The sequence below is a fragment of the Alligator mississippiensis genome, chromosome 12 (genome assembly GCF_030867095.1).
Source record: "Alligator mississippiensis isolate rAllMis1 chromosome 12, rAllMis1, whole genome shotgun sequence".
Classification (NCBI taxonomy): Eukaryota; Metazoa; Chordata; order Crocodylia; family Alligatoridae; genus Alligator; species Alligator mississippiensis.
Window position 1 is genome coordinate 386,918 of NC_081835.1, and position 20,035 is coordinate 406,952.

Below are 20,035 nucleotides of genomic sequence, written 5' to 3' on the forward strand. Positions count from 1 at the left end.
ACAGGTCCAGGGAGGTGATACTTCCCCTCTATGCGGCACTGGTCAAGCCGCAGCTGGAGTACTGTGTCCAGTTTTGGGCGCCACGCTTCAAGAGGGATGTGGCTAACTTTGAGAGGGTTCAGAGGAGGCCACTTGTATGGTTAGGGGCCCGCAGGCAAGGCGCTACGAGGAGAGATTGAGGGCCCTGAATCTCTTCAGCCTCCGCAAGAGAAGGCTGAGAGGGGATCTTGTGGCTACCTGCAAGTTCATCGGGGGGGCAGCAAGGGGTAGGAGATGCTGTGTTTACCAAGGACACCCCTTGGAGTAACTAGAAATAACGGCCACAAACTGACGGAGAGCAGATTCAGGTGAGACATCAGGAAGAACTTCTTCTTTATGGCGAGGGTTGCCAGAATCTGCAGCGGCCTTCCGAGGGAGGTGGTGCTCTCCCCTACCTGGGGGTCTTTAACAAGAGACTGGACATGCACCTGGCTGGGTCGTCTGACCCCAGCCAGCGCTCTTCCCTGCCTGGGCAGGGGGTTGGACTCGATGATCTGCTGAGGTCCCTTCCGACCCTGGCATCTATGAATCTGTGAGATGTGAACTGTCACCTGTCTTGAAAAGGGATCAGCCAATGTTTCTGCCTTTTCCTGTTACAAGTGAACGTCCCATTTGACCTGAGAGTGAACGGTCCCATTTGACCTTTAAACAGCGTTACGAAGACTGTGCTACTGAGTACTAGTGGTAAAACAGCTTCATCTCTAGAGCTCTTTCCCCTGCTCTCAACTCTCCAGTACATTTCCAGGCATATATAATGGCACGCACAGTGGGAGCAGAATTGACTGGCCTTGGTTTTTAGGGCTCTCCAGAATTTTGCTGAATTCTACAATACCTGCAAACAGCTTCCATTAAAAAATAAATAAATAAATAAATACACAATCTGTCTTTCAGTTGCCAAGAAACAGCCATTACAGAATAAACAGATGTACTACTGCCCAGTTAACCCAGCCTTGCAGAAAACTGTCCCCAGCCACACAATAGCAGCAATGAAAGTGTGAATTCACCTCCAGGAGGTGTGAACTCTGCCCCTTTCTCTCACTCAGTCCAGCATTTGGACTGTAAAAATTCTCATGTCAAGTCTGGTTTTATTTATCTTTTAAGAAGAAAGATGCTAACACTGTTACTGTAACATTGAAAAGGTGTGGTTTAATTATTGCACCTCCCAGCTCTCTCTCACTGTTTGCTGTTAACTCGGCCATGCTACACATCTGTTTTATGCTACATGTTTAGCATTAAAAAAGATACTGAAAGAAGGTAAGCTCTTTAGGGCATGGACTTGCTCTTTACCATGAACAGTCAGTAGCATAAGGTGGTGCTGAATCTAGGTGCTGCTACTTCATGTACAAGCATGAAGAGTAGGAGGCCAGATGGTCCAGTGTGGAAGTAGGTTTGTTCTGCTCCAAGCCAGCTATTGACCTTGAGCATGACCTTGGGAGGTCGCTCTGCCACTGGTTTCCATCTTCAGAGCAGGAACATTGCCAGCATTTTTTGGACAGCGTGTAACATGATGGGGAAGCAGTTGTGTACAGTCTTGCAGTGTTTCTGTATTACGAATTGTTTTACATTTGGCAAAGGAAAAGGATATAGAAAGGAGCATTAATGAGAGAAGCGGTCTAACTCCCTTATTCCAGAAACCTCACATTTCTGGCACATGCTCTAGCAGAGCCGCACAGTGTTTCATCATCAGAGTCTGTTGCATTTAGCTGCTTTTTCAGTACAAAAGAAACTCGTTTCTGTCAAGTGACTGCATCTGGCCGTATGTATTCACACCTTCACACATGCTGTTAAGTCCTGAATCCCTTTCCTGGGAGAAGAGGATTCAGTCTCACTAGACCGTGTTAAACCTCTTCCAGTCACTTCTGACAGTTAAGAGGAGAGATGCTGTTGCCCCACGGCAGTGCTGTAGGAACTTCCTGACAGCAGTTGTGCTTGGCAGACCAGCTCGGGCAGTGAAGTCCCCTGCAGTTTGCTCGCGTTGCAGAAGCAGTGCGGATCCGTGCCCCTTGCAGCCTTTGCCTAGAGCAGCGGTTCCCAGTCTGTGGTACGGGTGCCGCCAGTGGTACGCAGACAGTCTGTCAGTGGTACGCGTCAACAGATTGATTATAGTTGCTTTATATGAGAGAACATGCTGGTGGTACTTAAGGTTGAACTGAAAAATTTGCTGATGGTACTTAAGCTTGTATCGTTTTAAATTCATCATCCGACCCCAGCACTCTTTCCTGCCCAGGGCAGGGGGACTTGATGATCTACTGAGGTCCCTTCTCACCCTAAAAATCTATGAAATTGGTGGTGTGCAATCTGTCAGAGTTTGGGATCTGCTGGTCTGGAGGTGCCATCCTTCAGGGCGGGGCCGTGTGCTCCACCGTGGACGTGGCACCAGAGGCTCTGAGCAGAACGCTCTGACGCATGCCACTCCTGTAGCGCCAGTCAGGGGCCCACAAGCCCTGCAGTCACTGTTCCTAGGTGGGTCTCATTGCTGACTGCTTTCTGTTGCAGGATGGTCCCCACATCGGTGGAGCGGCTGCGGGAGGGCCGTGGCATTCTTGAGAAGGTCCTGCGCAGTGGTGCGAAGGTATCCCAGAGAAGCGAACCCTCGCCTTCTGGTGACGGTGCTGCCGAGAGAGACCCAGGTAAGCAGCTGAGCTTCTGGAGGGGACCTGCATTTCATCCTGGGAGCAGAGCGGGTTTGGCTCTTAAGTACAAGTGGCATCTTCACGTTGAACGTCACTGGCACCCTGAGAGGCCCATCCCGGGCGTGCTTCCTCCTGAAGTGAGCAAGGCCCAGCGCCTGTTCCCATCTCTTCTTGCATCTAACAAGTCTTGTAGTTGATCACAGGATTGGACCTAAGAACTAAATCTAGGCTCCACCACAGATGTACTGCCCTGGGATTTAGTTTTCCCCGTATCTCCAGGGCCCTTTGGGTTAACTGGCTACGCTCGGTGCAGTTCTCTGAGGATAGAGACACTGACGTTCGTAGCCCAGTGGGTGGGGAGACTGCAGTAGACAGTGTGCTTGGACTTGAGTAAGGCCTCAGGGGCCCACGTGACCTCAGAAGCAAACTGGAGAAGCATGGGCTTGATAAAACTAGTCAGGTGGGTACATAGCAGTAACGGGATCGATAACTGCAGGCAGAGGGCAATTGTAAACAGATCCATTTTGGAACGGCAGGAAGTCTCAAGCGGGATTCCTTGGGGGGGGGGTCTGTCGTGGGTCCAGTGCTGTTTAACGTGTTTGGTAGAGATTTGGATGCCAGAATTGAGAGCTTCCTGATCAGACTGCAGGTGACCCAAGAGGGGGAGAAATGCAAGCGCTTTGGAGGATAGAAGTAGAATTCATAAGAATCTGGGCAGGCTGGGGAGCTGAGCTAGAGACAGCAGCATGAAGTTCAGTGCAGACCAGCGTAAGGGAAGAACAGTGAAGTGCAGACAGGGTGGAAGATAACTGGCTAGGCAGTCGTGCTGCTTGCTGAGGAGGATCTGGGAGTTTTAGTGCATCTCGGGCTCAACGTGAGTCTGCAGTGCAAAATGGTCAGCTTGGAGAAAAGGAGATGGAGGGACAGAATAGCAGCTTTCAAATATCTGAAAGGCTGCCATAAAGAAGGGAGAGAAAATGGTTCTTTATCACAGAGACCAGGCGCCCCCGGGGGTTACAAGAAACAATGGCTGGCCACAAGCTAGCAGAGAGCAGATTTAGATTGGACATTAGGAAGAACTTCTTCACGGTTCGAGTGGCCAAGGTCTGGAACGGGCTCCCAAGGGAGGTGGCGCTCTCCCCTACCCTGGGGGTCTTCAAGAGGAGGTTAGATGAGCATCTATCTGGGGTCATCTAGACCCAGCACTCTTTCCTGCTTATGCAGGGGGTCGGACTTGATGATCTATTGAGGTCCCTTCCGACCCTAACATCTATCTATCTATCTATCTATCTATCTATCTATCTATCTATCTATCTATCTATCTATCTATCTATCTATCTATCTATCTATCTATCTATCTATCTATCTATCTATCTAGGACATGAAGCACTGGTTTTAAATTGTGGCAGAGCAGTTTTTAGATTAGATCTGTCGAAAAACCTCCTTACAGTTAAGGCAGTGGAGAAGGCTGCCCAGGGCGTGGAGGAGTCTCCTTCGGTAGAGGTTTTCCAGCAACGCTGGACGTGCATTGGACGCAGGTGGCTTAGGAGTCGCATGCTGCAGGGGGTTGGACCCGGTGACCCTTGAGGTCCCTTCCAAACTTGCGACTGAGCTGCAAGAGTGATGCTGAGGGAGTTTAGAAAGCGATGGCCCCAGTGTAGGGGGACAACAGGCTGTCCCGGTCAGCCTCTGCTTCTGACTTATGCTGCGTTTGCGCACACAGTGGAGTCTGCCTCTGAAGGGCCTTGCTCGCAGCTGCTGGGTAAAAAGCCTCCCACGTAGGAGCTCCCTCGCCTGGTCTTGCACATACGAAGCTCATGTGTGTGTACAGTAGGATCCACAGCTTAAAGAGCCCTGGGGATTGTGGGAGAGGTGGCAGCTCTTTGCCCGTGATGGTGCTTCATGTGCTTTAGGACTAGGGTTTTCTGGATTGCCACCATCTCAGGCTTCAGAGAGCCCATCTGTGCATCGCTGTCCACCGACCTGTCCCAGGACTGCGAAACTAGGTGGCTGCAGCATGGCCAGGCAGCGTGCTCTAGTGCAGAGATGACGTAGGGTTTACTGTGACGTGCCTTCCAGATGCGGCAGAGGGGGACACGCCGGAGGCTCTCAGCTCCACGCTCAAAGGACCAGCAGTGTACAGTCCTTCCAGATACAGCTACCAGGTGAGAGGAGTGTTGGTCCTGCCTGTGCTGGGCGCGGGTAGCCTTGGAGCCTCAGGTTGCATCTGGCGGCTACTCGGGTGGGTTTCTAATCGCGTGCAGCGTTGCTGAACGTGGGCTGCCACCTGACGTGAAACGTGAGTGAGGCAGGTGGGAGCATGTTTGACCTGTCCTGTCTCTATACCCTCCAGCTGCTGCAGTCAGACAGCCCCCGGGCAGAGGCGCAGAGCTCCTCCCCCTACCGAGGGCATCCCGCGCCATCCCCAGGATACAGCTACCGAGCGGTGTCACAGAGGACAGGACACGCCACCTCTCTCAGCTCCTCGGAAACCTCCTACTCCAGCCCTGCCCCCCCAGCTTCCACGGACTCCTCGGCGCTGTTCGCCGGGAACTCTGGCTATTACAGCAGCCAGCAGCACCCCGGCAGCAGTGGTGGTAGCAGCCTCCTGAAGAAGAGCTGTCCTGCTGCTGCCAGCCCCGCGCAGCCAAGTGCCGCGGACTCGCTGTCCTCTGAGCCCTGCACAGGCGCGTCGGGCCCCGCCTGCGCCCCCCAAGGTGCTCGAGCACTGCAGTCGGACTTGCGGACTATTGGTCCCCCCGGCCCCGGGCAGCCGGCCCTTCACCCAAGCTCCAGGGGGACCACGGTGCCCGGTGCACAGCACTACCCGCACCGTGGGGGAGGCAGTGTCCACCAGTACAGACTGCAGCAGCTGCAAGGCTCGGGCGTAAAGACTCAAACAGGGCTTTCCTAGGGCTGCCTGGACCTGCGGAGGACGGAGCTGCCTACGGCCCCTTCCAGCCCCCTCTGGAAGCGGCCCCGGGGCTGGTGTTAGAAGCTTGCACCTGATACTGGGGGTGCAGGGGGTCGGAGGCTGAGGTCTGGGACACCTGGGTGAGACTCGTACGCCGCGTTGGCCTCTGGCTTGGAGAAGGAAGCAGATTTCTCTGAGGCAGAGACTGTAGCAAAGCTTCTCCCTAACGTCTGGGTACATTACAGGAAAGCAAACGGTTCTAAGTGCAATGACTGACGCAGCCTCTGTCCCCTGTCCATGCCCATAGCTGTAGTCACACGTGCAGTAAGGACATCTTCTGAATAAGAAACAGTTCAAGCAAAAATCGGGCAAGTTAAACTGATCCCAAAGCTCTCCTCGTAGGTCCGGCTCTGGTGGCTCCTGGGGGAGGGCTTGAATCCATTACGATCATTCCAGTCACAAACAGACCAGCGTACGCAGCCTGCCCTGGGCTGGGCTGCGACTGCCACCATCAGGCCCCTTTCCAGTGATGGGGACGCCGCAGCCCATAGGGGAGCTGGCACTGGGACGAGAGTGAGCGCACGCCTGGCACTGCTGGGAGGAGGTGGGCACGCTGCCGACTGGCGTGACAGGGTAGGTCGCTGTGAAAGCCGCTGTCCCAGGAGTCTGTGAGCACCCGGGACTGGCTGGGCAGTGCCTGTTGCAGCGCACCAGGGAGAGGAGCCTGTCCCTGGACATTGGCCCTTCACGGTGGCTCTCAGGAGAGGGTGCCAGGGGCCCCTCCCAGTGAGGGCAAGACCAGGGTGCCCTGGAGCTGCCTGCTGGCGCGCGCCCGATTCATGCTGGCCACGGGGCCTGTGGCTCGGCTGCCGCATGTCTCAGGCGTGGTGGGGACCCCAGGCCTCGCAGGGCCTGTGCAGGGTGCTCACGGGCTGCCGTGGCTCCAGGGCGGCCCCTCGGCGGGGGTGCAGTCCGTGCGATTCCATGCAATTGCCAGCTTCTTTCTCACTCGTTTACTGTACTCTTGGGCGTGTTTTTATTTATCTAATTTTATATTCAGTTATAACCATAGTAGGTTAGCGAGTATCCGACAAGTGTGACCCTGGTGCTGCCGTGGACCTTCTCCTTTGCTCCCGGACGCGCCGATGCTGAGTCTGTCTCCCTTGCCTCTCCAGTGCGCAGTCTTCTTCCTCGTCCAGGACTGTTGCAACTTTCTCCAACTTGCAGTTGAAATCAGGTGTTTGCCTAACCTAGGGGAGACTTGTAAAATCTTGAAACCATCAGTAACTTTCTCAAGCTGTCTGGCTGCAAGTGGGGTAGGGGGAGCTGCCACCCCAGAGCCGGGTGTCTGTGTGCTGTACAAAGTAGGTGTAAACTTCCCTGATCTCGCGCCTGAGGGTGCAGCCTCCCTTCTGGTGCTGCGTGCAGCGTGGGGCAGGCAGGCTCTGCCCTGGGGCAGTGTGGGGTTGGGGCAGGGGTGCAGCGCGCAGAGGTCCCAGCAGCTCCGCGCGCCGAGGGTGGCACCGTGGGAAGCTCTTGGAAAGGCAGGGGCTGCAGTGTCTCGCTCTGGTGGCGTTTTTACACCATGCTGTAACATTTGGACTTTCACAAGAGACGTAATAATTTTGATAATAAAAATACTTAACTTGAAGAGTGGCCTAGTGGTGTTTCCCCCCCATTGTCCCAGCAGCACCGGTCCCCTCGGGCCAAGCACAAGCCACAGGAGGGGCTCTATGTGCCTCCTCCCCAGGCAGCTGGAACCCAAGGGGCAGGTGGAGCTGGCGGGAGAAACCGCCCCCCCAGCCCGCTCTCCTCCCCAGGGAGCCCCAGGAGCTGGCGCAGCTCGTCTGTAGTCGTGGACGCCTGCCCCGGCCGGACCTCAGGCTTGGACACCTGTCAGCGTGCGCTGCCCCTTGCCGCGTCCCTGGGGAGGTCACCGGCCCGGGGTATCTGCCCACGAGGGGCCAAGCTGAGCCATGCTGGCTTGTCGCTGGCTAAGGCCTGTGGCGCCTGGCCTGGGGTTGGTGCCTGACGGGGCTGCTCCTGCCCACATCCCATGAGTGAAGCCGGGCTGAGCCCTGTCCTCCCAAGTGCCCGACGCTAGCGCCTGCACGGTGCCAGCCACATCATTTCCATGGTTACGCCAGCAGGATTTCCATGGTAACGGTTTCAAAACGCTGCAACCCAACTCCTGGTCCAGGTGTGACCACAGCTGCCTGAGATGCCGCAGGCCTGCTGCAGCGGCTCCTCGCTCTGCCCTGCTTGTGGGGTGGGCTGAGCGCAGGGCCAGGGGGAGCCGCGCAGTGGGCCCGAGCCTGTAGCCCTCTGCCCTGACCCTCACACCCAAGGGCCGGTGCCAGCTCACAGGGGCTTCTTTCTCTGCAGGGCCCCTGGATGTGTGCTGCTCCTTCCACAGACGGGGCCCCCTCCCCAGCACCGTTCTCGGCAGCCCGCGGGGCCGCTGCCGCCAGCTGGGTCTAGCCACGTGCTCTGCCCTGCCCCGGAGAGGAGCGGAGTCTGGCGGAGCCCAGCCTTCCTGGGATCCCTCGTTGCCGCCCGCCCCCCACAACCGCTGGCTCTGGTCGTGTTGCCTGCCCTGCTCCTGGCCTGGTCCTGCTGGGGGCGGTGGGTCTCTGCTCCTGCTACAGCTCCACCGTCTTTCCACGGCGCAGCTACCTGCCCCGCTGCTGCTGCAGGCCGCGTCCCCCTGGCAGCTTCCTCGCTGGGTGCAAGCGCGGGCTTCTTGCAAACAATCCCAGCCCAACCCGGGGCTGGGGCACGTCCCTTGGAGAAGCACCACGCCACGGTTTCTGCTCCGCACGACAGGGTTCAGACCCAGTCCAGTTTGAATTATATTTTCCAATAAGGTTTGTGAAACACCGTATCAAACTTTGTACTAAAATACAGATATGTTACAGCCACGGCCCCCTCTCCACGGGTGCTGCATCTCAGTCGACAAAAGCAGCCACGTCTGTGGCACCATCTGCGATCGTGACCCTGCTGCAGTATCCGCCAGCGTGGACTGAGCTGCCAGGCGCGAGGCCGGGCAGCTCCTCTTCGGCCTTTGCTGCCAAGTGACGGAGAAGCGCATCCTTGCACCCAGCGGTCTCCCGGCGTGACTCCCCCGGCTGGGCAGGGGCCGTGGTTGCTACAGGGGTGTCGCGATCACGGGGTGGGGGGACAGGACTCGTGACAATGCTGTGGCCTTCCCTGGAGGCGCTGCGTGGTTGTCGTGCATGTGGCTCAATCCTCGCTCCTCTGCTCTAGGGACGGGGCCCGGCTGGGCGGTGGAGGCCCGACCTGGCCGCTCTCCCGCACCGCCACCAGACCAACCTTCCTGCGCGCCCGGGCCTGTTGCAGCCTCCCCGCCCCGGCGCTCAGCGCTATGTGCATCTCTGCTTCCTAGCTCGCCTTCTGCTCTCGCTCTCGGGAAGCAGCCGCGGCAGGATGCCCGGGTGCCTGCGTGCTGCAGCCCCTGCCCACCAGCCTGGCACAAGCCCTGGCCCCCGCAGCCCTGCCTCGCGCCATGCCAGCCCCTACCGCTTTCTCTTCCCACCTTTCCCCTCGTGCCCCCAAGCTCCCCGCCCCGACCGACTGCTGCCTGGGGCCCAGGGGCAGAGACGTCCCCTGGTGCCCTGCAGCTGGGCACTGGGATGCATTCAGTGCGAGCGCTCAGGACTTTATTGCGCCGCCGCGTGCTGCATGCATCCAGGCACTCGCCTCCAGCCTGTGTCTGCTGGGCATGGGCACGGGCACGGGCTGCTCTGGCTCGTCCGGTCTCGGGGGCAGGGGCTGAGCTGGACGCGAGCTCCATGCCAGCCGGGGGTCTGAGGGGCGGAGGGCCAGCTCTGTCCCTGCAGCAATGAGGCTCTGGGGACTGTTGCTGCCTCCTGGAGTCGCGGGTCTGCAATGAGCGGGGCGGCCTTGCTGTCTGCGGGGGGCAGCCAAGGTGCCTCGCTCTCAGCGGCACGGGGGTCCCCGCGGTGCAGGTCCTTACTGCTGTCCTGCCTCTGAGGCGTGGGTGTGGGCAAGGAGCAGCAGGCATGGCCCCTCCAGGCTGCCCCCACGGCTGGGGCCCAGTGGCGGCAGGGCTGTGCGGCCGCCCCCAGCAGGGAGGGGGATGGGTCTGTCTGGCGAGGGGTAAAGCACCGTGTGGGGGGACTGTGGCATTTGGCACCGGCATGAGACGCACGTGGTGGAGCAGGGGCAGGAGGGCACTGGGCGCTGGTCTCACCTTCAGCAGCCCCCAGCATCAAGGGCCGGGCCAGGGGTTACATTCAGCATCTGGCACCGGCGTGCCCCCACAGCTGGTCCCAGCAGGGGCAGGAGGCTCTGGGCCCAGGACTGAGTTCCAGCCAGAGCCCAGAAGGGCTGCGGGGCGCAGTCGTGGTCCCTGTGCAAAGATGAGCGAATGCACAGGTGCCGGCCCGTCGGGCCGGGGTCCCCCAGCAGCTCAGTCTGCTGCAGCCCCGCTGCTGCCCGGAGGTGTAGGGCTGGAGGCAGGGGCTCCTCTTGGCGCCGGCTCCGCCGCCAGGGCAGGGCATGGAGGGGCTGGGCAGGGGGGCAGCAGGGGCCTCGATGCTTCCCAGGAGCATCGAAATCCAGCCAAACCTCCGTGGTCGTCGCCGGCGCACGAAGCTGCGGTGCGTTGCTGTTCCTGAAGCAGGCGGCGGGCGGCCCCGGTCCCGGCCCTGGCTGGGGCGGGGAGCCACGTGGCCGGTGGGTCCCTGGCGAGGCCGGCAGAGTTTGAGGCACAGAGCTGGCTGGGACCGGGGCGCTGGCAGAGAAGGGAGGGCAGGGACGGGGAGGGTCCGGTCCAGATGCCAGCGCTGCGGGGGCCCAGCTGCACGCGCTACATTATATCCTCTGCGGAGAGAACGTGGTTGTCAGCGCTGCCGGCCCCGCACCCTGCCCGGGAGCCCCGGGCCAGCCCTGCCCCTCAGCCTCCAGCACCCGGGACACTCCAGCCAGCGGGCCCGGCGTCCCTCCGAGCCAGGCCCCGGCACAGCTGCTGGCTCCTGCGAAGCATCGCTGGCGGCCGTGGCCGTGGGAGCGCGCGGGGGCTGTGGCCCAGCCACAGGCGCCTGGGGCAGCGGGGAGTGACGCAGGCCCCTTGCAGCTGGAGCAGAGACAGCCACCAAGCTCCTACCCTGCCCTGCGTGGCCGCCTTCCCTCCCACCACCCCCATGGGTCGGGCGGGGCACCCGGAGCTAGGCCCTCTCCCACCCCCTGCGCTCGGGCAGGACCGAGCTGTCCCCCTCCCCGGCAGTGGCCACAGAGGAGCAGGGCAGACCCGGCAGGGAGGGGGCATGGGGACGACGGGGACGGACAGGCCCAGCCCACGGACAGGGGACCCGCTGGGGGACGCACAGAACTTACCGCAGTGCCAACAAAATCTGTCGGAGACAAAGAGAGAGCGTCAGGAGCCTGCAACTGCCTCCACCTCCGCCCCCTTCAACCAAACCCGGGCTGCTGCGCCAGCCTCAGCCGTGCCGGGTGCACGCAGAGGCGAGCATCTGCTTCCCCGCTCCTGGCCCCGGGTCAGCCCCGTTCCCTGCACGCGTGGTGGGGCCTTGGCCGCAGGGATCAGCTGGGCCCGGTGGGGGCAGCCCTCCTGGCACCCGCCACAGGGAACTCGGGCACCCCAGCCACGCCGAGACCTGTCCCCTATCCCTGCGGGCTGCGGCTGCCTCCAGCCCTCGCTCTTGGCCTGTCGGGCTGAGCCTGGCCAGGCCGGGCTGGTCAGCCCCCGAGAGCGCGGTACTGGCACGTCCTGCCCCGTGCCCAGGGCAGGGCCGTGGGGCCGGGGCCATGCTCACCTTTGCTCTCTGTCTTGAGCTCGTCGTGCAGCAGGTCGTTCTGCCGGTTGCCGAGGACGAAGGCCAGGAAGGAGAGTATGAGGGCGTTGAGGATGCCGATGATGGCCAGGATGTAGGCCCAGCGCACGGAGCAGTCGCCCAGCGCGTACTTCCCTGTCTTCTCCCCGCACATGTCCCGGATGGTCTCCGCGTCCCAGCCGTCCGGGAAGATCATGCAGCCCAGCACCAGGCAGAGGGCTGCACAGGGAGAGAGGGGCGAGGGGGACAGCCCTGGAGTTACCAGCTCCGTCCTTGTTGCTAGCCCTGCTGGCCCCAGCCCACCCCCGAGCCGCCACTGCCCCCTGCTCCTTACTAGCACTGCACAGGAGCCAGGAGGGCTCTGGGACGAGTCCAGACTGACGAGGGCGCCGCATCGACGAGGGACAAGCCCAGTGGGCGCCCTGGGCCCCGAGGGGATCGCCGAGTGTTAGCCTTTGAGCCCAGGCAGGTGGTAGGGGCTGGGAGCGGGTAAGCGCCAAGCGCAGCAGGGACCCCCGGGCCCGCACGGCCGGCACCGCACAGGCTTGGCCCGTTCCAACCCATGGTCAGGGGCCGCTGCCCTGCTGCCGGTGTGGGGAGGCGTCCTGGTAGGCACACGACTGGCCTGAGCAAGCGCCTGCTGCCCCCAGGGCACGACTGCAGCGCCGGAGGGGCTACGTACGGGTCCAGAGCACTCCTGCAGCATCTTGCTAGCAGCCTGCGTACCGACCCCTGCCCCTGCCCCTCCCCGCAAATAACAGCCGCACACGTGCAGTCTGTGTGCAAACACCCCCAGCACACACACACACCCTTTCTGTACCACCCCCCCGCCCCACACACACCTTTGCTTCATTTCTCCAGCAACAAGCAAAAGCCGCAGCGTGTCGAGCTGTCCCGGGACAAGTGGGCTGCCTGCATCCTGGACTAGGTCTCCCAGGACCCCCTGGGCCAGGTCAAGGGCTGAGCACCTGCTCAGGTACGAAGGCTGCAGCCCCCGCACCTGCCCCTCGCGGAGGGGGCCTGCAGCGCTGCAGGACAGGACCAGCCCACCCCAGGCCAGCCGCCCCGGCAGCAGCTTCGTCCCTGCAGCCAGGTACTGGCCTGGGCCGATGCCCTGCCCCAGGGCGCTGAGCTGGGGCCCCGGGGGCAAGGAGCAGAGCCCCTGGGGCGGCTCCGGGGATGGAGCTGCGCGGGGCCCTGCTGCAGTCGGGGTCCGTCGTGTGTGCTGTCACAGGCACAGCCGCTGCCCAGTCCAGCCCCTGCCCTGCGCATTGGGCCGGTGGGTCTCATGGGGACCGAGAGGTGACTTCAGCCTCCCCTCTGGGCCCATCCCTCCCTGCCCGTTCCAGTGGCCTCTGGCCTCGGCCACGTGCCGGCCACAGGACGCCTGCAGGCCCAGGCGCCCCAGGCCGTGGGCCCTCCCTGCTGCTCCCCTGAGGCCAGGCCCATGCTGGGGGCAGCCGGCGCAGCTGGGCCCGGTGCTGGGCGCTCCCTGGACGAGAGCAGCCCCTGCCAGCTGCCTGCACCGCAGCGCGGCCCCCTCGCCCGCCATGTTTTCCAGCCACCTTCGGCGCGCGGCCTTGCTGGCGTGGGCCTCGCCTGATGGGCCGGAGCCAGCGCCAGCGCCAGGCCCCAGGAGCCCCTTCGCCCCCGCAGCAGTGAGTGCTGTGGAGCAAGGGGCAGGGGCTCGCAGCCCTCACCGGGGCAGGGTGGGGGCTGGGGCGGCGGGAAGCCTCCCCCAGGCCTCTCTTGCCAGGATCCTGGTGCCGTTCCCGTGTACCCCGTTGTCCGGCTGCTGCCCGGTGCTGTGGGGTGCCGGGGTCGGAGGCCCCCAGGGCTGGGCTGCGGGAGGAGGGAGGTCCTGCTGCTGTGTCCCGAGACCCTGGCAGAGCCGGGGCAGCAGCGCGGCGCGTGCCAGGCCGCTGTGCAGGAGATCGCTGCGGGCGCCAGTCCACGCCGAGCGCACGGGGAGGTTGCCAGCCGAGGCGGAGGGGCGGCCCGTGCCCCGAACGGGGACTGGACGCATCAGGCCGTGCAGCCCCGGGGGAGGGCTCCTGGGGTGCCGTCCCTCGCGTTGCCTCGCAAGAAGGCCCAGGCCCAGGCCCAGAGGCTGCGCGCAGCAGCCGGTGCTGGAGCCCCAGCGGCAGGGCGGGCCATGCCTGCTCACCCCGCTTGCACAGCCTGGGGGCCGAGCTGGTGGCGATGCAGTGCCCGGCATGGTGCCGCCCTTCCTCGGCGGGCGCGGCTGCCAGGCCCGGGCCCTCCCGGCCGCAGCCACGGCGGGCACGAAGCGGATGCCTCTGAATTCCTGTTGCCATGGCGACCACGTGCAGCTCGTCTCTGCAGCGCACCCTCGCTTGCACGCCCGGCGTGCCCGTCCAGCCGGCCCTCGGCCGCCCTGCCCTGCTGCCTCTGCCCGGGCTGCCTCGCTTGGCACGGCACGCGGCGGGGCTGCCCGGCCTGGGCCCTTCAGGCACGACACGTCTCTCCAGGGCTTCCGTCCCTGGGCGACTGCCACGACTCGGGCTGTGACGGTGGAGCGGGGCTCTGGCAGGCGTGAGCGAGGAGGCGCTGACCGACAGGAGGCAGGGGGTCCGGGCAGGGCCGTGGCCCCCACCCCTGCCTTCTAAACACCCTGCACTCAGCGCGGCGGCCGGCCCCTTGGAGCCCGGGCAGGCGGGCACCTTTCGCGGCCTCCTGCTCTGTGCGAGGTGCACGGAGCGTCTCTTTGCTGTGGCTCGCCGGAGCCCTGCCCGGGCTGGTGCACGGCCCCGTCCGCGTGCGCAGAAATGCAGCAGCCCGAGGGGCGCCGTCGGTTGCTGGGCAGCCTCCCTCGGCCACGGCGCCGGATGGACGCGAGGGCCTTGCAGCCACCACCCTGCTGCCTGCAGCCCAGGGGCGCCGTCCCAGGAGCTCTGCCCGCCGGCTGCTGGGCGCTGGAGCCAGAGCCGGCACCTGGCTCAGCCTGGGCAGCACGGAGAGGCCAGCCCCGGTCCGGCAGCCCGTCGGCAAGGGCTCAGCTGAGCCACACTCAGGTTGGACTGCCCTCCTAGCACGCGTGCTGGCTTTTCAGCCAGCCGAGGTGGCTGGACCCGCACGCGCAGCCCCGTGACTCCGTATCCCCCTGGGAAGAGGCTGGAGCTGCGGTCCCTGTAGACGGGATGTGCAATCTGCCCTCCTGGAGCAGAAGGGGGCTGGTCGGCAGGCACTGGCTGAGCCCCTCCCCAAGGCAAGCACCGGCATCTGGGGCTCCTGGGAGTTTCACGTCTGGTGGCCGCGAAGGGGCAGCTGCTGCTGGGACCAAAGCCGCTCAGACAACAGAGGAGCAAGTCATGGAGCCGGCCAGCCGGTCACCTGGCAGCTACAAGCTTCGCAGCTCTTTGGCCTCCATCTCCCCTACCCAGGACAGGTCCTGGCTGTAGCGGTGACCACCTCTGCCCAGGTCTCGTAGTTTCAATAGTTGGTCGGGTCGGAAGGGACCTGAGCAGATCTAGTACAACCCCCTGCCATGGCAGAAAAGAGTGCTGGGGTCAAACGACCCTGGCAAGGTGTTCCTCTAACCTCCTTTTGGAGACCCCCAGGGTCGGGGCGAGCACCACTTCCCTAGGAAGTCGGTTCCAGGTCCTAGCTGCCCTGACTGTGCAGTAGTGCCTCCTGATGTCCAGCCCGAACCTGCTCTCAGTCAGCTTGTGGCCGTTGTTCCTTGTTACCCCCGGGAGTGCTCGGGGGAACAGGGACTCCCCCATTGCCCGCTGGTCTCCCTTGGCCAGTTTGTAGATGGCCACCAGATCCCCTCTCAGCCTTCTCTTGTGTGCAGGGCCCGTCGCCTCTCCTCGTAGGGGCTGCCCCGCTGCCTCCTCGCCAAGCACCCTGTGGTGAGCTGGCCCCACGCCTGGAGGCGAGGCGAGCTGGCCCCACGCTGAAGCAATGTGCAGAGACAGCAGCCCGTGTGTAGGCCAGCCTCATCTCCCTGCTGCTCCCGCTCCGCTCTGCGATGGGCTCCCGCCGCGCTGCGTGCCTGGGCAGCGCCTGTGGTCCCAGGGCCATAGAGCCACGCGGCACAAAAACCAGCGCCCGGCCAGGCACAGGGCTGGGGTAGGCAGTGAGGCTGGAGCCAAGGGAGCACCTCTGTGGGCCCTCTCCAGGGCAAGGCCCAGCACGCCAGGGCATGGAGAGGAGCTGGGCCAGGGATGCAGAGCACTCCTGGGAGGAGCCGGGGCTGCTCCCACCAGCCAAAGATGTGGGGAGAGAAGTGGGAGCGCACGGCAGGGCTGGGGCGGCGCAGCCACTCGCCCCATTGCAGCCTGTGGAGGTGGCAGGTGGACAGAGGCAGGTCCAGACCAGACCCGACCTATTCTGACCAGGTTGGAGCAGGGATCAGGACCTCCAGGTGCGTCGGCACCATGGGCCTGGCTCTGGAGGCGAGGCAAAATGTGCAGCAATGTGCAAGGGAGAGGGCAGAGTCCGGACAGCTGCCCCCCTCTCCCCCAAAGCAGAGGACCCGGCCCCTTCCTGCCCTCGCTCATCTGCCCCTTGGCCCTGCAGAGGCTGATGCGTGCAGAGATGCACGCGGCATGCAGAGGGAGCCCCCGTCTGTGCTGTGACTTGGACCAGGCTATAAATAAACCTCAGCTTTCCAGCGCCGAGCCGCAGCCGCGGCCTCCACCTCCTGCAGGCACAGGCCACTGGTGCAGACGGCCTCCCTCTACCCGGCCCGCCGGCCCTGCTGCCTGCCAGCCACATCCCCGGGGAAAGGTACGGCCTATTTCTGGAGCCCCCGGGGAAAGCACAGCCGAGCTGCACAGCAAGGGCGGCCAGCAGATTTCTGCTGATCCAGAGATTGCTGCTGCCTCTAGCGCGAGCGCCTGCTGCGGTGGCTGGAGCCCACCTGGGACCCTGGCCAGCACGGCTGTGCAGCGCGCTGGCAGTTAGGGGGTCGTCACCCCCCCACGGCTGCACCACCCAGCGGGGCTTCCCTGCCAGCCCGGTCCTGAGCCGGGGGGGGGGGGGGGGCAGGGCTGGTTCTCTGCCACTAGAAGGGGAGGCCTCCCCTGCGCCATGAACCAGCCCCAGGCCCAGTGGGAGCTTCCCCGCGCCCTTCTGGGCTGGCTGTGGGCACCGACTAGCCAGCTGCCAGCACACCTGCCTGGGACCTCGCGGGCTGCTGCGTACCAGCTGCCGGCTAGCGAGCCCCACTGTACCCTACTGCCTGGCCCTGGCCCCTCCAGCCTGCCCTGGCTACAGTGCCCGAGGGCAGCACCTTGCCCCCTGTTACAGGAGGGCTCCCAGCTGCCGCAAGGGGGTCGCCCAAGGTCATTTCTTCAATACCCATGTTTCCTGCAGGAACCTTTCAGCTTTGGCAAGATCCCCGTGGGACCAGAGATAGCTCCTGCTCCTGGGCCAGGAGAGCCAGGAGCCGGGTGTGGGGGCTCAGGCCTGGCCTGCCCGTCCCCGCTGTGAGCCCAGGGCTGCTAGCTGATCTGGGACAGTTTGCTCTGTTTCTCATCTCTGTTAAAGGTTTGGAGGGTTTCTGTCCCCGCCCCAGTCCCAATGTGGACCACTGCTAGCTTGGGGACCCGGGACCCCATCCTGCAAAGCCAGCTGGGTCTTCCAGCTGCCCTGGGACCAGGCTGGCTTAGCCTCTGTGGTCTCCAAAGGGTCTGGCTTTGGCAGTGGGCACATGGGGCCTAGACAGCCCCCTTGCAACTGGGAGCCCCAAGCATCCCGTGCTCGCAGGGACCAGGCACAGCAGAGGCCTGGCCTGAGCAGGATGTCCCAGAAAGCCCCCGCGGTGAGGAAGCAGGGGGCTGCAAGGGGCGCAATGACACCGAGCCCCAGGCAGGCCCCAGCAGAGGGGACAGGCACTGGCACCTGCTCAGCCTGCAGGGAAAGACATGGCCCGGAGAAGCCGAAGGACAGCAGGGAGGTCACTGAGAGGGTGCCTGTGCAGAGCCTTGCTCGGGCAGACCTGCCCGTCCTGGCCCCTGCTACCACCAGTGCTGCAGAGCCTGGGAGGCCTAAGCTGGAGCTGGTGCCCACAACAGCCATGGCCAGGTCCCTCCGACAGCCCCCCCGAGCTGTTGGCTCCTGCAGCGTCTTGTGGCAGCAAGTTCCACAGGCCAGTTCCCATCGGCTTGTTCCACACCCACCTCTCTGCCCGCCCGGCTTCCTGTGCCAGGAGGAGGCCCCGCTGGAGGATGAAGCTCCAGCCTCTGCCAGTGGGGAAGGACAAGCTGGAGCTGTGCCCATGACTGCCAGCAACTGACACCAGCATGGCAGCCTGTCCCGACAGCAGGTGCCGGCATTCAGGCAGGGGCGGGGTGGCTGGGCAGGTGTCCCGGTGCTGCATGCTGGGCCTGGCCCAGGGATGCGGGGTGCTGCAGCTCCCCTACAGCAAGGCCCAGAGGACGGGACAGGACAGGACAGGCCTGGTGCTGAGGCCTTGCCTCCTGCCTGCCCTGCTGCTGGTCAGCCACGTTCATAACCCCTGCCCTGCCCTGCTCCACCAGTTGCACAGCTCCCAGCACCAGCATGCTGCCGCGTCCCCCCCACAAGGTGCCAGGAGAGCTGCCATGGACCGGCCCCATGCATGTGGCAGGCCTGTGCGTGCAGCACTGGGGGCCAGCCGGGTGGGGGGTACCCGTGTGAATGAAGCTGGGGCCATAGGGGGGACGGGGCTCACTGGTGTCTATCTCCACCCGAGGACTGAGAGGAGCTGCTGGGGCTGTTGTTCCACTTCTCCTGGGCAGCCCAGGGGTGTCAGGGGTGTGTGCTGAAACCCAGGTGGGCTGGGGGGTCGTGCCCAAGCATGGGGGTGCTGGGAGTGTGTTGAGGCCTGGGTGAGCTGCGGGTGCTGGGGGGGGGGGTGTCCTCAGGCCTGGGGGGCGGAGCTTGAGGATGTACGCTGAGGCCTGGGTGGGCCAGGGGTGCTGGGGGTGCCAAACTGTGCACTGAGGGCACGGGGTGCTAGGGGGTGCATGCTCCGGCCCAGATGGGCTGAAGGGTGTGTGCTCAGGGCTGGGGGTCTCTGGGGAGTCTGGGGGAGGTGTGCTTGGGAGCCAGGGGTGTTCAGGCTGGGGGGGGGCACTGGGTGCTCAGACCCAGGGGTTGCTGGGGTGTGTGCTCAGACCTGGGGTTTCTAGGGGGCATGTGCTTGGGCCCTGGGGGTGATAGGGATGGGTGCTGAGTCCTGGGGGGGGCACGGGGCTGTGTGCTCAGGCCTGGAGGTGCTGGGGGTGGGTGTTCAGGCCTAGTGGTGCTGGAGGGCTTGTGCTTGGGCCCAGGGGTGCTGGGGGTGTGCTCAGGCAGGCCCAAGGGTTCTGCGCAGCATGTGCTTGGGCCCTGCTGGGGGTGGGGGCTCAGGCAGGCCTGGGATGCTGGCGGTGGGTGCTCAGACCCAGGGGTTGCTGGGGTGCATGTTCAGGCCTAGGAGTGCTGGGGGGGTTGTGCTCAAACTTGGCGGTGCCAGGGGGTGTGCTCAGGCCCAGGGGTGCTGGGGGCAGGTGCTTAGGGCCAGGGGTTGCTAGGCCTGGGGGCTCTAGGGGGTATATGCTTGGGCCCCGGGGGTGCTAGGGGTGGGTGCTGAGTCCGGGGGGAGGCGTGTGATCAGGCCTAGTGAGCTGGGGCTGCACAGTCAGGCCTGGCAGTGCTGGGGCGCGCAGGCCGGGGGGTGTTGGGGGCGTGCTCAGGCAGCCCTGCGGGACGCGGGGTGCTCAGGCCCGGGGGCGGGGGCGCGGGCGGGACGGACCTGCCAGCAGCTGCATCCAGGCGCAGATCTTGTAGACCGTGGCCGTGTTGCAGAAGAAGAAGAGCGCGAAGCAGGCGATGCAGCCCAGCGTCAGCACCATGGAGAGCAGCACGAAGAAGGCGGCGGCCTGGAAGGCGCCCGACGGGATGGAGCCGAAGTCGGCGAAGGAGCCGCGGCAGGAGAGCTCGCGCCCGCCCGGCCCCGCGCCCCCGGGCCCCGCGCCCGGCCCCGCGCCCACGCACAGGTGGAAGAGGCCGAAGTGGCCGGGCCGCGGCGTGCTCACGCTGTCGCCCACCCAGTAGGGCTGGATGAAGACCACCACGTCGATGATGGCGAAGCAGATGGTGAAGATGGCCCAGAGCACGCCGATGGCGCGCGAGTTCCGCACGTACGTGTCGTGGTACAGGCGCGAGGCCTCCTGCGACGGCAGCATCGCGGCACCGGCCGGCCCGGCCCGGCCCCGGCCCCGCCACCGGCACCGCGCGGGGGCGCGGCCACGCGCGGGGACGGCGCTCGCTCCCGGGCCTGCCGCACCGCGCGCGCCCGCCCGCCGCTCCGCCCCTGCAGCGCCGCCCGCGCCCGCCAGGGGCGCCCCGCTCCGCCGCTCCGCTCCGCCCCGCCCCGCCGCTCCGCCCCTGCAGCGTCGCCCGCGCCCGCCAGGGGCGCCCCGCTCCGGCCCGCCCCTGGAGCGCCGCCCGCGCCCGCCAGGGGCGCCTCGCCCCCCCCACCGCCGCTCCGCCCCTGCAGCGTCGCCCGCGCCCGCCAGGGGCGCCCCGCTCCGCCGCTCCGCCCCGCCCCCCCCGCCGCTCCGGCCCGCCCCGCCCCCCCGCCCGCGCCCCCCAGGGGCGCCCCCCCACCGCCGCTC

The 20,035-nt window shown here is 64.5% G+C and overlaps 2 protein-coding genes across 4 annotated transcripts in view; one reads left to right on the forward strand and one right to left on the reverse strand.

Moving 5' to 3' along the window:
• Nucleotides 1-7,237, forward strand: part of SETD5 (SET domain containing 5) — a 75,458-nt gene extending 68,221 nt beyond the window's left edge. For all 3 annotated transcript variants that reach the window (XM_059715422.1, XM_059715423.1, XM_006260307.4), the window contains 3 exons: nucleotides 2,536-2,669; nucleotides 4,752-4,837; nucleotides 5,026-7,237. In XM_059715422.1, coding sequence (XP_059571405.1) covers nucleotides 2,536-2,669; nucleotides 4,752-4,837; nucleotides 5,026-5,586 — 781 coding nt within the window. In that variant the 3' untranslated portion in view covers nucleotides 5,587-7,237. The remainder of the gene's footprint in view (nucleotides 1-2,535; nucleotides 2,670-4,751; nucleotides 4,838-5,025) is intronic.
• Nucleotides 7,238-8,425: 1,188 nt separating this feature from the next.
• LHFPL4 (LHFPL tetraspan subfamily member 4) lies at nucleotides 8,426-19,728 on the reverse strand. Its single transcript, XM_059715524.1, has 4 exons — nucleotides 19,171-19,728; nucleotides 11,406-11,642; nucleotides 10,966-10,982; nucleotides 8,426-10,452 (listed from the first exon to the last, which is right to left on the reverse strand). The coding sequence occupies exons 1-4, from the start codon at nucleotides 19,601-19,603 to the stop codon at nucleotides 10,444-10,446; spliced, it is 696 nt and encodes a 231-aa protein (XP_059571507.1). The 5' UTR covers nucleotides 19,604-19,728; the 3' UTR covers nucleotides 8,426-10,443.
• Between the last annotated feature and the right edge of the window lie 307 nt (nucleotides 19,729-20,035).